This window comes from Protopterus annectens, chromosome 11.part0 (assembly GCF_019279795.1).
Source record: "Protopterus annectens isolate FY-2018-M chromosome 11.part0, PAN1.0, whole genome shotgun sequence".
NCBI lineage: Eukaryota > Metazoa > Chordata > Ceratodontiformes > Protopteridae > Protopterus > Protopterus annectens.
The window spans coordinates 84902117-84914342 of record NC_056745.1 but is presented as its reverse complement, the minus strand read 5'-3'; the positions used below and the strand labels follow the sequence as shown (position 1 = coordinate 84914342).

The 12226-nt window shown below is 35.4% G+C and overlaps 1 protein-coding gene across 3 annotated transcripts in view; it reads right to left on the bottom strand.

Moving 5' to 3' along the window:
* Positions 1 to 12226, bottom strand: part of SLC13A4 (solute carrier family 13 member 4) — a 378128-nt gene that overhangs the window by 77318 nt on the left and 288584 nt on the right. For all 3 annotated transcript variants that reach the window (XM_044087466.1, XM_044087465.1, XM_044087467.1), the window contains 3 exons: positions 9255 to 9356; positions 8074 to 8175; positions 4380 to 4483 (listed from right to left, as the gene is read on the bottom strand). In XM_044087466.1, the coding sequence (XP_043943401.1) occupies positions 4380 to 4483; positions 8074 to 8175; positions 9255 to 9356 (308 nt within the window). The remainder of the gene's footprint in view (positions 1 to 4379; positions 4484 to 8073; positions 8176 to 9254; positions 9357 to 12226) is intronic.

The following is a 12226-nucleotide window of genomic DNA, read 5'->3' as shown; positions in this document are numbered from 1 at the left end:
TTTAACTCATAAAGTTAAAATAACTTTAGAGAAATACAAGTTTTGTCTTATTCAATAAGCCCCAAATACTTACATAGACTTAAAAATAAAACAAAAAGGTTGAATAAACAAAACCATATCAAAGAAATCTTTTCTCTAAGGAAAAAAAAGAATGTTTCTAGTATACCAGAAATACTAGATGAATTTAGAAATCACTTTCACAAAATTAACCATAATAACATTAACATGGAACCTAAAGATAAAATAAAGGAGTTTATAACCACAAACATGAATAAAAAGCTTAATAAACAACAGACTAAAATATTGGACAAGAGTATTTCATATACAGAAGTTATTACACAAATAAATAAGCTTAAATCAAACAAAGCACCGGGTAATGATGGTATTATACCAGAGATATATAAAATCCTTTCTAAAAGTACATATTCATTAATACATAAGGTTTTTATTTTGGCCCAAACTGAGTTAATAACCCCCCCATCTTGGCAATATACATTTATTTCGCCAATTTTAAAACCTAATAAAGATCCAACTAGATGTTCTTCATATCGGCCCATCTCATTACTTAATGTTGATTATAAAATGTTTATGAGTATTTTTGCTGATAGATTGAAGACAATCATTCCCGGCATTATAGATATAGATCAGTCAGGCTTCATTGTAAATAGAAATACTTTTGATAATATAAGAAGAACTTTAACATTAATAGATTTTGCAAATAGGAAAAAGAAAGATTTAACACTTATTAGTCTTGATATAAGTTCAGCATTTGATTCAGTAAGTTGGGACTATCTGTTTACCTTATTGAAGTGCACAAACTTCTCAGATGCATTTGTAAATCTAATTGAGCATTTATACAAAGGAACGTTGGCTTATATTAAGGTAGGAACATATGTTTCACAAAAAATACCCATTCTTAAAGGTACAAAACAAGGATGTCCACTTTCCCCACTATTATTCACTTTAGTAATGGAGCCTTGGGCTAATTTGATCAGAAACAGTACTGACATAGAGGGTTTTGAAATAGATGAAAATACAACATCCAAAATTCAACTTTTTTGCAGATGATGTTCTAATTACATTAGCAGGATCTAATTCTTCTATGCAGTCTCTATTTGATAAAATGATGAATTTTAAAAGTATTTCTGGTTTAATATTCAATGAAGAAAAAACTAAAATACTACCTATATATACACGAAAAAATATTCTCATTAGTGATTTTACTAAATATGTACCCAATTCAGGTCAGATAACTTATTTAGGTATAATACTATCTAAAGATATTAAATCTATTATATATAATAATTATAATACCTGTTTTCTTAATATACAAAATCTTTTAATACCTGGAATAATATGTTTTACTATGAAGGAGAGACTTACAATTATTAAAATGATAATATTCCCCAAGATTTTATACTTAATACAATCAATAATACTTCCACCTACAAAAATAATTATCAAGAAACTGAATACACTAATGTTAAATTTCCTATGGGCACCTAATAGACCTAGGATTGCATTAAAGAAACATACTAATAGCTGGTCTCAAGGGGTATTTCTTTTCCAGACTTTAATTTATATACTATCTCTTCTATTGTAAAAGTTATTACTTTATTAATAGATCAGTCATATGTCGCAAAATGGAAAGATTATTGGGAGCTAATTAGTATGCACTTCATGAAAATCTCCTCAACACATAAAAATATGACTGTAAATAACTCCATGTTATGGTTACTAAAGGAATTTTGTACTTCACCTATTACACCTAAACATATGGTTTGTTACCCATTAAATATTATTATTAGCTATCGTAACTTTATATTCATGCACCCTAAGTATAGGGAATGGAATTTTATTGTATTCCCTATAATGTATACTCAGGGTATGCTTTTGTCATCTACTTCTGAAGGAACTCATTTAGCTATAGATAATGATCTAAAGTACTGGTATCAGTTGATATCTGATAATAAAGTTAAAAATCTAGATTTCTTAAAACAAGAATTTGATCTAAGAGAAACTTGCTGGTTAGAGGTTCAGACCTTTAGACAACATCTCATTAATAAAATAGATCTAATGTCTATAACAGTTAAAGAATCTATTCCAACACTGATTGATTACTTGATATTAAATTTACAACATAAAGTTTCTGATAAAGGTAAACTTTCATACATACATAAAATTATCAGACAAGAAACTTTTTACAGTGTAGATTCATACTGGAATTATTTCACTTCTATTAATGGGGACCCACCAAATCAACAAGATAAACAATATATATTGGAATCTGCTTATAGAACTACGTCTTCCATTGTCTGGAGACTTTATACATGGAAATTTTTACATAGATTTTTATACACCTTTGATGATGAATAAAATAAATAATAAAGATAATTTATGTAAGAGATGTAATGTAGAAATTAATGCTGACTGGGCTCATATGTTTTATGACTGTATAAAATTGAAAGAATACTGGAAGTCAATTAATGAATTTTTGCAGGCTCTTTTACAGATAATTTCATTATTTCTAAATCTCTTATATTATTCAACACACCTGTACCTCAAAGTGTTAAAAGGTTAAGCTTCCCTTGTTATGGTCTATTCTAGCAGTGGCTAGGAAAATAATAACTAGAAATTGGATTTCAGATACACCTCCTTCGTTCAATGAATTTAAAAATGTTATGAATATAGTGTGCCATATGGAAATAAACACAATTAGGACAAGAACAAATAGAAAAACATCTTATTATATTGTATGGGATAATTTACAAAATTTGTTAAAAAAATTTTAATTTCAATAGCATGGTATTTTAGTTTAATTAATTGATCTGATTGTAGTGGATGTCTTTGTAAATACTTTAGTTGTTTTGTTGAATATTATAATAATACCTATTTTTAATTACTTGTATAAAATTGTTATGATATTTCTCTTATATGTTAAAACAATAAACCTGTTTTGAAAAAAAAAAGAATGGGAAGTTACTCAGGGTTACACAGATTTTTGAAGGTATACACCGTAAAGTGGAATGTATAGGCCCAGGACAGCACTCTAGGTGGACATGTTGGACATTTACTCATTTTGAAACTCAGCACTATTAATTCCGTATGTAGTGAAAAACTAAGAATTACCCTAAGTCCTTGTATTGCTACTATATTGCAAGGTTTTGTCGTATCTATTTCATAATGTTTTTCCAGTGCCATGAAAATTACAGATTATAAAACATTCTTAATTTTGCATAGATTTCATTTTTAATATAATTGTATCATTTTGCTTCATTAGCATACCACAATTAAGTCAAGTCATATAGTACTTTCGCTACAACTTTATAAATTATAAAAGCCTGTGACTTAAAATGACACAAATGTTCTCCAGGAGGGGCTGATGCAGACAAACAACTGGTGTCAGAGCCATGGACTAAAACTAAATGCCAAGAAACGCATAATCGTATCCTTTGGGAAGTCATCCACCCCTGATAACTATCATATTGACAATACATCCCTTAGAGTTGACCCACTAGTCAGGGACTTAGGGACACACATAGATAGTAATCTAGCCTTTGACCATCACATGTCTACAGTGGTGAGGAAATCATTCTATCTTGTGCAACTTATAAACAAAGGTATGGCATCTAAGTCCAAGGAAGTCATTGTTCCACTGTATTTGGCATTCATCAGACCTATCATTGAGTACAATGCCCCCTTTGGTATGTACCTAACCAGGCATATCCAACAACTGGAATGTCCACAGAGGTTCCTCACTAAAAGAATACAGGGTGTAAGTAAAATGTCCTATGCAGACTGCCCGAAGGATCTACCCCTGCATTCTGCCTCCTACAGGCTTTTGAGGAGAGATCTATGCCTGGAATACAGGGCATTGTAAGACCCCACTGTGATGGACCTCCTGAATATCCACAAAACAAACAGCACCAGAATTACCCGTTCTAAAGACTTAAACCTTGCCTGTGATATAAATAGGATCTGCTGGAGTGATAGGTATATATCCCAGAAACTACCCCATCTATGAAACAGGCTCCCCATCCTCGTGAAGCAGAGTTCCTCCCTAACCCATTTCAAGTGCAACTTGGACAATTGGATGGGAAACCAGAAATTCATCCTTGGTTTGGTACCTATGTCTCTAATGGACACAGCTAACCTGTATATGGTTCATCTCCCAGGCCCATGCTTACATTTATCAAGGGTATCAGGACTTGTCAGAGATTTGGGATGCATGGCTAGGATTAAAAAGGTCCTTGCGGTCATTAGCCTAGTAAAGACCTATGAACTTATGAACAGCTACTTTAATTTAGTGTCAACACTTAATTGTATGCATCAACAGTTTTTCAAGGAAAAAAACACAGAAACTCCTGGTCATTCTATACCTTCATGTCCATCAAAACAAAGTAAGGATGGTTTCTTCGAAGGAATGAGAAAAAGGAGAAACCCAAGGAAGACAGCAACTGTGGCATCAGTCCTGTACCCCTTCCTGCAAAGAAGGAGATGACATTAAATGACATTAAATTCTACATTTTACCTCTAATCACATGAAAAGTGTTGCAAACAAAACAGTGCTATCTAATCTTGGCATAATTGCACAGAATTACAAGTGTAACAGCAACAACAAATGAAAGCATACTGTTCTGCACTCATGACATCAACGTTTTCTAAAATGTTTTAAGCTCAAGTGTCATTTAAGTATTTAAGTAATTTAAGTACTTCCTGTAAAAAAATTTTGGAAGAGGAAAAAAAACATGGTTGCTATTATTTCTTTACATAGTATCTATTCTCGTTTAATATTTTGTACACTTGTATTTTCAACCAAAAGGGGAATATTCTCTTATTGTATATTAACGGCTGTAAAGTCTACAATCTGTATGCTACTACTATGTAATGTCTAATTGTAAAATTTTCTTCTCTCTGTAAACTTATGGAGTTTTTCTCCCCAGGACTCCACTGAAAAAGGACACTCGTTCAGTTGGACTATCCTGCCAAACAAATGTTAAATAAATAAAATAAATAGTATGATGTCTGCTGATCTGTAAGTTAAATCTTTCCAGTAAAAAAAATAAAAATAAAAATAAAAATTCTACATTACATTTTTTTGTACATTGTGCAACATCTGTGTAACATGAGATGACCTTCAATGATGAGAAAATTAGTGCAAAACAGACATATCTATCCATCTATCTATGGATATATATATATATATATATATATATATATATATATATATATATATATATATATATATATAAAAAGATATAAAGATACATAAATAAATACACACATATAAATGATCCTGATATAATACTGTCAAGGGAAATTTATATTGCTTTAAATAATTAAATTATTCAGCTATACAGGTTCATAGGTATGTAGGCTAACGATCACCTGGGCCTTTGTAAGCCTAGCTGCACAACCCAGCCCAACCCCATTGCATTCACTTGTAACATGTGTGTCTTAATTGTAAGGGAATGTTAGTTAGGAGGTTGATAAAAAGTTATGTGTGGGGTAAGTTAGTTATGGAAGGGTTACTGTCAGCCTGTGTCTGTAAGAGATATGGTGACCAACCCAGGGATGAATTTATGACTACCCATCCAATTTTAGTAGGTAATTTTTACTTTTGGCTTCTGCCTGTAACAGATGTGAGGGCCAGCTTATTTCCCGTCCAATGGTCAAGGTTATGTTTGAATAAGGTTAGGGATAGATTCTGCTTCACATGGATGGGGAGCCAATTCCAGAGCATGGGGATCCTTTGAGACACATATCTGTCTCACCAGCATATTCTATTTATGTTGCAAGCAAAGTTAAAATCCATGGATTTTGTGTTTCTGTTTCTGCTCATTTTGCAGATGTGCAAAAGCTTCATCAGGTCTGGATCTAAGGATGCCTTATATGCCAAGTTCAGCTCTTCTCTCAACAACCTGAAGGAAACCGAGGATAGAGACAGGCTCTAAGATGATCTGTATAGAACAATGTATTAATATTGTGGATTCTTTTGGTAAGGAACCTCGGTGGGCATACCAACTGTTGCATATGCCTAGTCAGATACATGTGAAGGGGGCAATATACTCAATGATGGGGCTGATAAGGGCCAAGTAGAGTCGTACTATAACATCCTTGGACCTGAGTGTTATACCCTTACTTATAAGTTGGGCAACGCAGAATGATTTTCTTACTGCCTTGGCTACATGTTGGTCAAAGGCCAGATTACTATCTACATGTTTCCAGATCTCTAATTACTGGGTCAACTCTTAGGGGTGTCTTATCATTGGAATAATTTGTCTGGGTGGATATATTCCCAAAATGGACTATAATGCACTTTTTTGCATTGAGTTTTATTCTGTGGTTTTGGCACAAGACATATGTCTGCATAAGACCCTCTTGCTGGATATTAGTGTCATGGGGGAATTTATGTTGCCCCCAGTTTATAGTCATTTGCAACTTGGGGACTCAGAAGCCCTTGACACTAGCCTTGACCTCCAAGAGGTATATGCCAAACAGAAGTGGGCCCAGCACAGAGTCTGTGGTACTCTGCTTGTGACTTGCCTCTTGGTAGAGGTGGTCTCACCTATCCTGACTTCTTGGTTCCTATCTGTGAGCCAGCTGGCAATCCAGTGAATTATGTACAAATTTATGCCTAGTTTGTTCACAATACCTGAGGGATAGTGTTTCAAATGCCTTAGCCAGGTCTAGGTAGGGGGTATGCACCATTTTCCCTTCATCCATTATCTTGGTTACCTTCTCAAATAAGTCTGCTAGTAGGCATAACCTTCCTTTGATAAAACCAAATTGGGATGGGAAAAATTACGGCAGCTCTCCTTGCAAGCCATTTTAAGCCTATACTATTTTCTTTCAAAAGAGAGAATGAAACGCTGTACCTTGTCTGTGTAAGGTAAATACTTTAAACATTATAACAGCCTGAACAGATTATCTCTGCAAGATACCCCACACCCACCCATGTCGTTCTGATACGTATTTATACTCACCTGCTTTAAGTGGATTTAATGACAAGCAGTGGCTCAATGGAATGAAGGTGGGCTTATATTCACTATCTCTTTACTTCATTGCTGTTCTCTCACTGTGCATTTTGCTTGTAGCATTGCTGTGGAATGTAGCAGCCTTGCATATTTACAGCAACTGACCTGCTCTTCTATTGCAAGCAGCAGGCTTGCTCATCTCCCATACTCTCTGCTTATCCTTTCAGTTTGTTCATCTCTGCCCTCAGGCTACTGCAGTACTCTATCAGTGAAGACCATCCCTACAGCCTGTTGCCCAAGTCATGAAAGAACAACCATGGCTGTGCTAGGCACCTGACAGTGAGAATATTGGTTCTAGATGACTGTCACTGTTGAAGTATCGCTCCAACCCCAAGAGCACAAATGGGAAAAAGGGGTTGTGGATGGATGGATGGATGGATGGATGGATGGATGGATGGATGGATGGATTAAATGGGTAAGTGCACTGACCTATATGGAATGTTTCCAACCAAACCTAGACCACAGGCTAAAATAAAATATATTAAAAATATACATAAAGCATGTTGCTTGTGTCAGATTATATAGCTTACCTACTTCATTTTCAATATCCTTTCAATTCTGAAACTAGGTTATCATAAAGTAAAAATAATGGGCTTCTTTAAAACCATTAAATAACAGAGTAATCTCATTTGTTTTGCTGTGAAATAAAATAAAAGTAAATTAAACTAAGTACATTGCCATTTTTTTGGTTTAATCTGTCATGCATGTTGATGTGCAGATGTGTGCTTGTACAACTACAGATATGTGTGTATGCACTTACACCATCTGCATTTTGATATGGTGTTCATTTGCAGATCTGTGCATGCATTTATGCATGGAGAATATGCAGTCTATCTGTACTTGTATTTGTAGTTGTATGTACGTGTGTCTGTTCACACAAGTGATCACTGACCCATATGAATGCATTTGTGTGTGCGTGTATGTGTCTGTGAACATGCAGTTTTTTGCATGCAGTCATGCATACATATGTCCAAGTAATTCTATATGTGTGTAATCAATGCCTGACTGCTTTCATGTCTTTGGCTGCTGTACTCACTTCTCAAAGAGAGAATTCCATCCAGGCACAAATCCTGGTTCTCGAGAGAACCAAAATAAAGTCATCAGTATAAAGAAAATTCCAGTGACCATCTCCGGATAACTATAGAAAAAACATAATAGATTAATTTAGTTGTGGATGGGGGAGTGCAGTTAGGTAGTAACAGTTCTTAAGACCATAAATGGAAACTAAAACTGAATATATACATTTCATTGACATTTTGGTGTCTAAACATTTTACATTAAAAAATAAAATCACTCTGCCCCTGCCTACCAGCTCGCCAATTACCATACACCTGACCATCTGATAAGCCAGTTATTATACAGTTGTCAAATAGGTATCCATCAAAGTATTTTGATGTATGACCTAGCCTTTCCTCACACGTTACAGTAAGTTCTGCAGAGGTGAGGGTGCAATGGACATAGCAGGAGGACATTGCTTATAATTATGCAGGTGACGTAGCCACCCCCCCCCAAGCACCCCTGCCTCCCATATGAGCAGATCACTGCTGTTAAGGTGTTCATTCTTCTGTGGGGATTTGTTAATTTCCTTGAGACATGTCCCATACCTATTCTCTAAGTAAATCAAGCAGGCAGTGCCTCTTTATTCATCTCCCTCTCTGCCAGGCTCCTCCAGTGTCAGGGCTGCTAATCAAACCCAGGTTGGCTGGCGTAGTGTAAATATTTACTGTAGGATAACTTTTAATTTCCAAGGATCATGACATTAGGCTGCCTTAATTAATTCTATGCCTATGAATGCTGTGAATGCATATGAATGAATACAAATGTTGCCAGATTCAGAAACTTATTGTAATGTGGCTGCAAATGGCTAATCTCTAGTACAACCATTAATAGCTGATAGACCTGCATATCAGTAACATGACAAATTTATGGGTAAGCAATAGTATACCAAGGCTATTCTAAAACAAATGCAACAACAGATGATATATTTGCAGGCTTATATAGTCATGCCATAATTCTAAGTTTTATTCAAGGGACATGCAATGCCTCCAGATGCTGATGCACTGCGTTAGTAAACACTTCTACAGGACAAATTATTATAACAGAAATAACTTACTGTGTGACCTGAGACTTCTGGCTTACAAATGTAACAGCATTTATGAATGTTGAACTAGTTGTATGTGCTTGACTAAGTATATGTTAGCATGCATCATTCCTTACCTTAAGGGTCCCAAATTTTTGTACTCCTCCTGGATTTTTCTCTCAGAAATCTCCTCTCGTTTGTTTTTTTGATTCTTGTTCAAAGAGAATGTCTCTCTAAAACTGACCAAAACCAGCAAAAAATAGCAAAAAAAGTTAACATCAGTCCTGTGGTAACACACTGGATCAGAGATATTTGACTTTACCACCAGTGCTGTGAATATCAGCAGACAAGCGATCTCTGCATATAGGTTCTACATAAACAATAACACATCCTAAAATAAACTGGAGCAATCAGTGTATAGTGGAATATTCACCGCAAATGTCCTACAACAAAATACTGTCACTACTTTGATGCATGGCCTTCAGAGACTTTTTTGCATTGAGGTAGTAAGAGTTCTTTAATATACGTGGGTGGTCCTAGAATGGTAGAGTGATAGACACATCAGCCAAAACAACTTCAATGAATCCACTCAGCTGAAATGCACCAATATAAAAAATAAATTTGTTAAAAATACATTTGATGAAAATACATAACGCAAGCACTCAGCATTATTTTAACACATCACACCACTATGCAGAACACAGTACCTTGTCTCAAACCTAAACATATTTCTAACCTAAAGCAATATTAACCCTAAAGTCTAAGTCTAACCCCAACTCAGTCTCCAGCTCCAATCCTGAGGTCTCTAATGTTCTGCTTTTTCTTCATTTTGACACAAGACCAAATTGATCACCATGGTGTCCTGTTTAACTTTTTTATTTCCAGCATGGATGTTCACCATGCATTATGCACAATGCGTAGACAGTTGATGTTTTTTTGTGGTATATTGTGATAAAGCCTGATTATTTTCCAAACCACCAATTTATTATGCATTAATCTCATGCCTAAGTCTATGCTTAAATGATCCTTGCTGTTATAGTGTATGTGAAAATGCAAAGTGATTTTCAGTATCTCCGCCGTTTTATCTGGGCCATGTATGTAGAGGACAGTGGTGACAAATAATAAATACATAACATTGCCTCATACTTCACATAATTTCAAGTTTAAGGCCTAAGGCAGTTTGCTTTAGACCTGTGGCCAGAGCTCATACCTTGTACAGTATATAAATCAACACTAGGAACTTCAAGCCTATTATCCACATTACTATGATGGTCTATCCTGTAGACATTTACCCCCCTCTAGTTGGAAATGCCCTATAAGAAAGCCTCTAAATTTGCATCATACCTGAAATCTTAAGAACAGCACTGTACCTCTTCAAAATATTTTCACTGACTAGAGGAAAAAAAGAAACTCAGACTCATTTATTTGTGCATAAACTATAGCCTTCCATGCTGTTTGCTGCTTAGTTTATTGCCTTTTGTGTCATGTGGCATTTTTCAAGAAAGTAGCATTAGTACTTGATAGGGTGATAATGCACTCTAAAGATCGTATCTTCAGTAAGGCATTTTACTGTTATAACGTGAGAGAACAACTGACAATTATATGTCAATCGGCATTTAATTCAATGGGTAACAAACACTGGATATTTATTTATTTATATTTATTTATTTCAGTTTGTTAACCGGAAAAGTCCATTGGGCTAAGGTAACCCGTTTTCAATGGAGGCCCGAGGAGAAAAGCTCCAGACAGAAAGACAATATTAAAAAGATATTTAAAAGTGATAACTAGTACAGCATATAAGAGCAACAAATTAACTAAAAACAATTCATATATAAGAACTAAGTCAACCACTTATAAGATATTTACAAGAACAACAAAGTAATGCTCATTTAGTACATCATAATTGTAGATAAAAGAATTTAAGCAACGGCAGAGTTTTGCGTAGGATAAGATAGAGATAGGTGTCACGATTCAGGCAGGATGAGTACAGGAGCATTCCCAGAAAGAGGAAAGATGAGAGTGGAGTAAGGTTTTAAAGGAAGGGAGATTCTGCGTAGTTCTAATGTGAGGGGGACGAGAGTTCCATAATCTAGCAAGGGAGAAGGATAGTAAGAGTTGCCCTGAAGAATGTAAAGGCTTGCAAAGTTCCAAGAGGTTTTGATTTGTCGATCTAAGTGTTCTGTGTGGCTGGTGAAGTTTTAAGGAAGAGGAGAGTGATGGACAGTTAGAAGGTTTAAAAATGAGCTTGTGTGCTGTTGTTATTTGAATGAAAGTTAGGTAGCTTGGGAGTTCCAACCAGTTTAGTGCGTGGAGGGAGTTACAATGATGAGTGGAGGATTTGGATCCTGTGGTAAACTTAGAAATTTTATTATAGTATGAGGATAGTTTAGATTTCAGGGTTGACTGGAAATTACTGAGTAGTGGTGCTCCATACAAAAGGGAAGGGATGAGGTAGGTGGTAGATAGGAGTTATCTAGATGAAAGAGAAAGGTAGCGTCTGTGTCGATAAAGCATTCTGAGTTTCTGATGTTTTTTTTTTAATTTTGGTTTGTAGGTGGATGTCAGACTTTAGCTGGTCATCGATATGGATGCCCAGAAGTTTTGCATGGGGAACTATTTCAATAGATGTTTTGTTTAGACTGAGTATAGAGAAGGATGCTTTGTCAACAGCAGTATGTCTAGAAGGGGTAAACATCATTATTTTAGATTTGGAGGCATTAAGGGCTAGATGGTTGTCAAGCATCCAGGACTCAGTGGAGGTGAAGGCCTCTTGAGTAAGGTTTGTTAATATGGGTAGAGTTTTAGCAGAGCAGATGATAGTAGAGTCATCTGCATATTGCACGAGTTTAACACTAGGGATCTTTTGGTGGAAATCATTGATAAAAATATTAAATAGCAAGGGACCAAATATAGAGCCTTGAGGTACACCTGTTGGGGTGTGAAGGAAAGAGAAAGTACAGTAGTTCCATTTTACAGCTTGTTTCCTGGCTAAAAGATAGCTGGTGAACCATTTGATAGAAGAAGAGGAGAGATTAAGATGAGAGAGTTTAGAAAGCAGGAGCTGATGGGCGACAGTATCGAAGGCCTTGGCTAAATCGAGGAGGAGGGT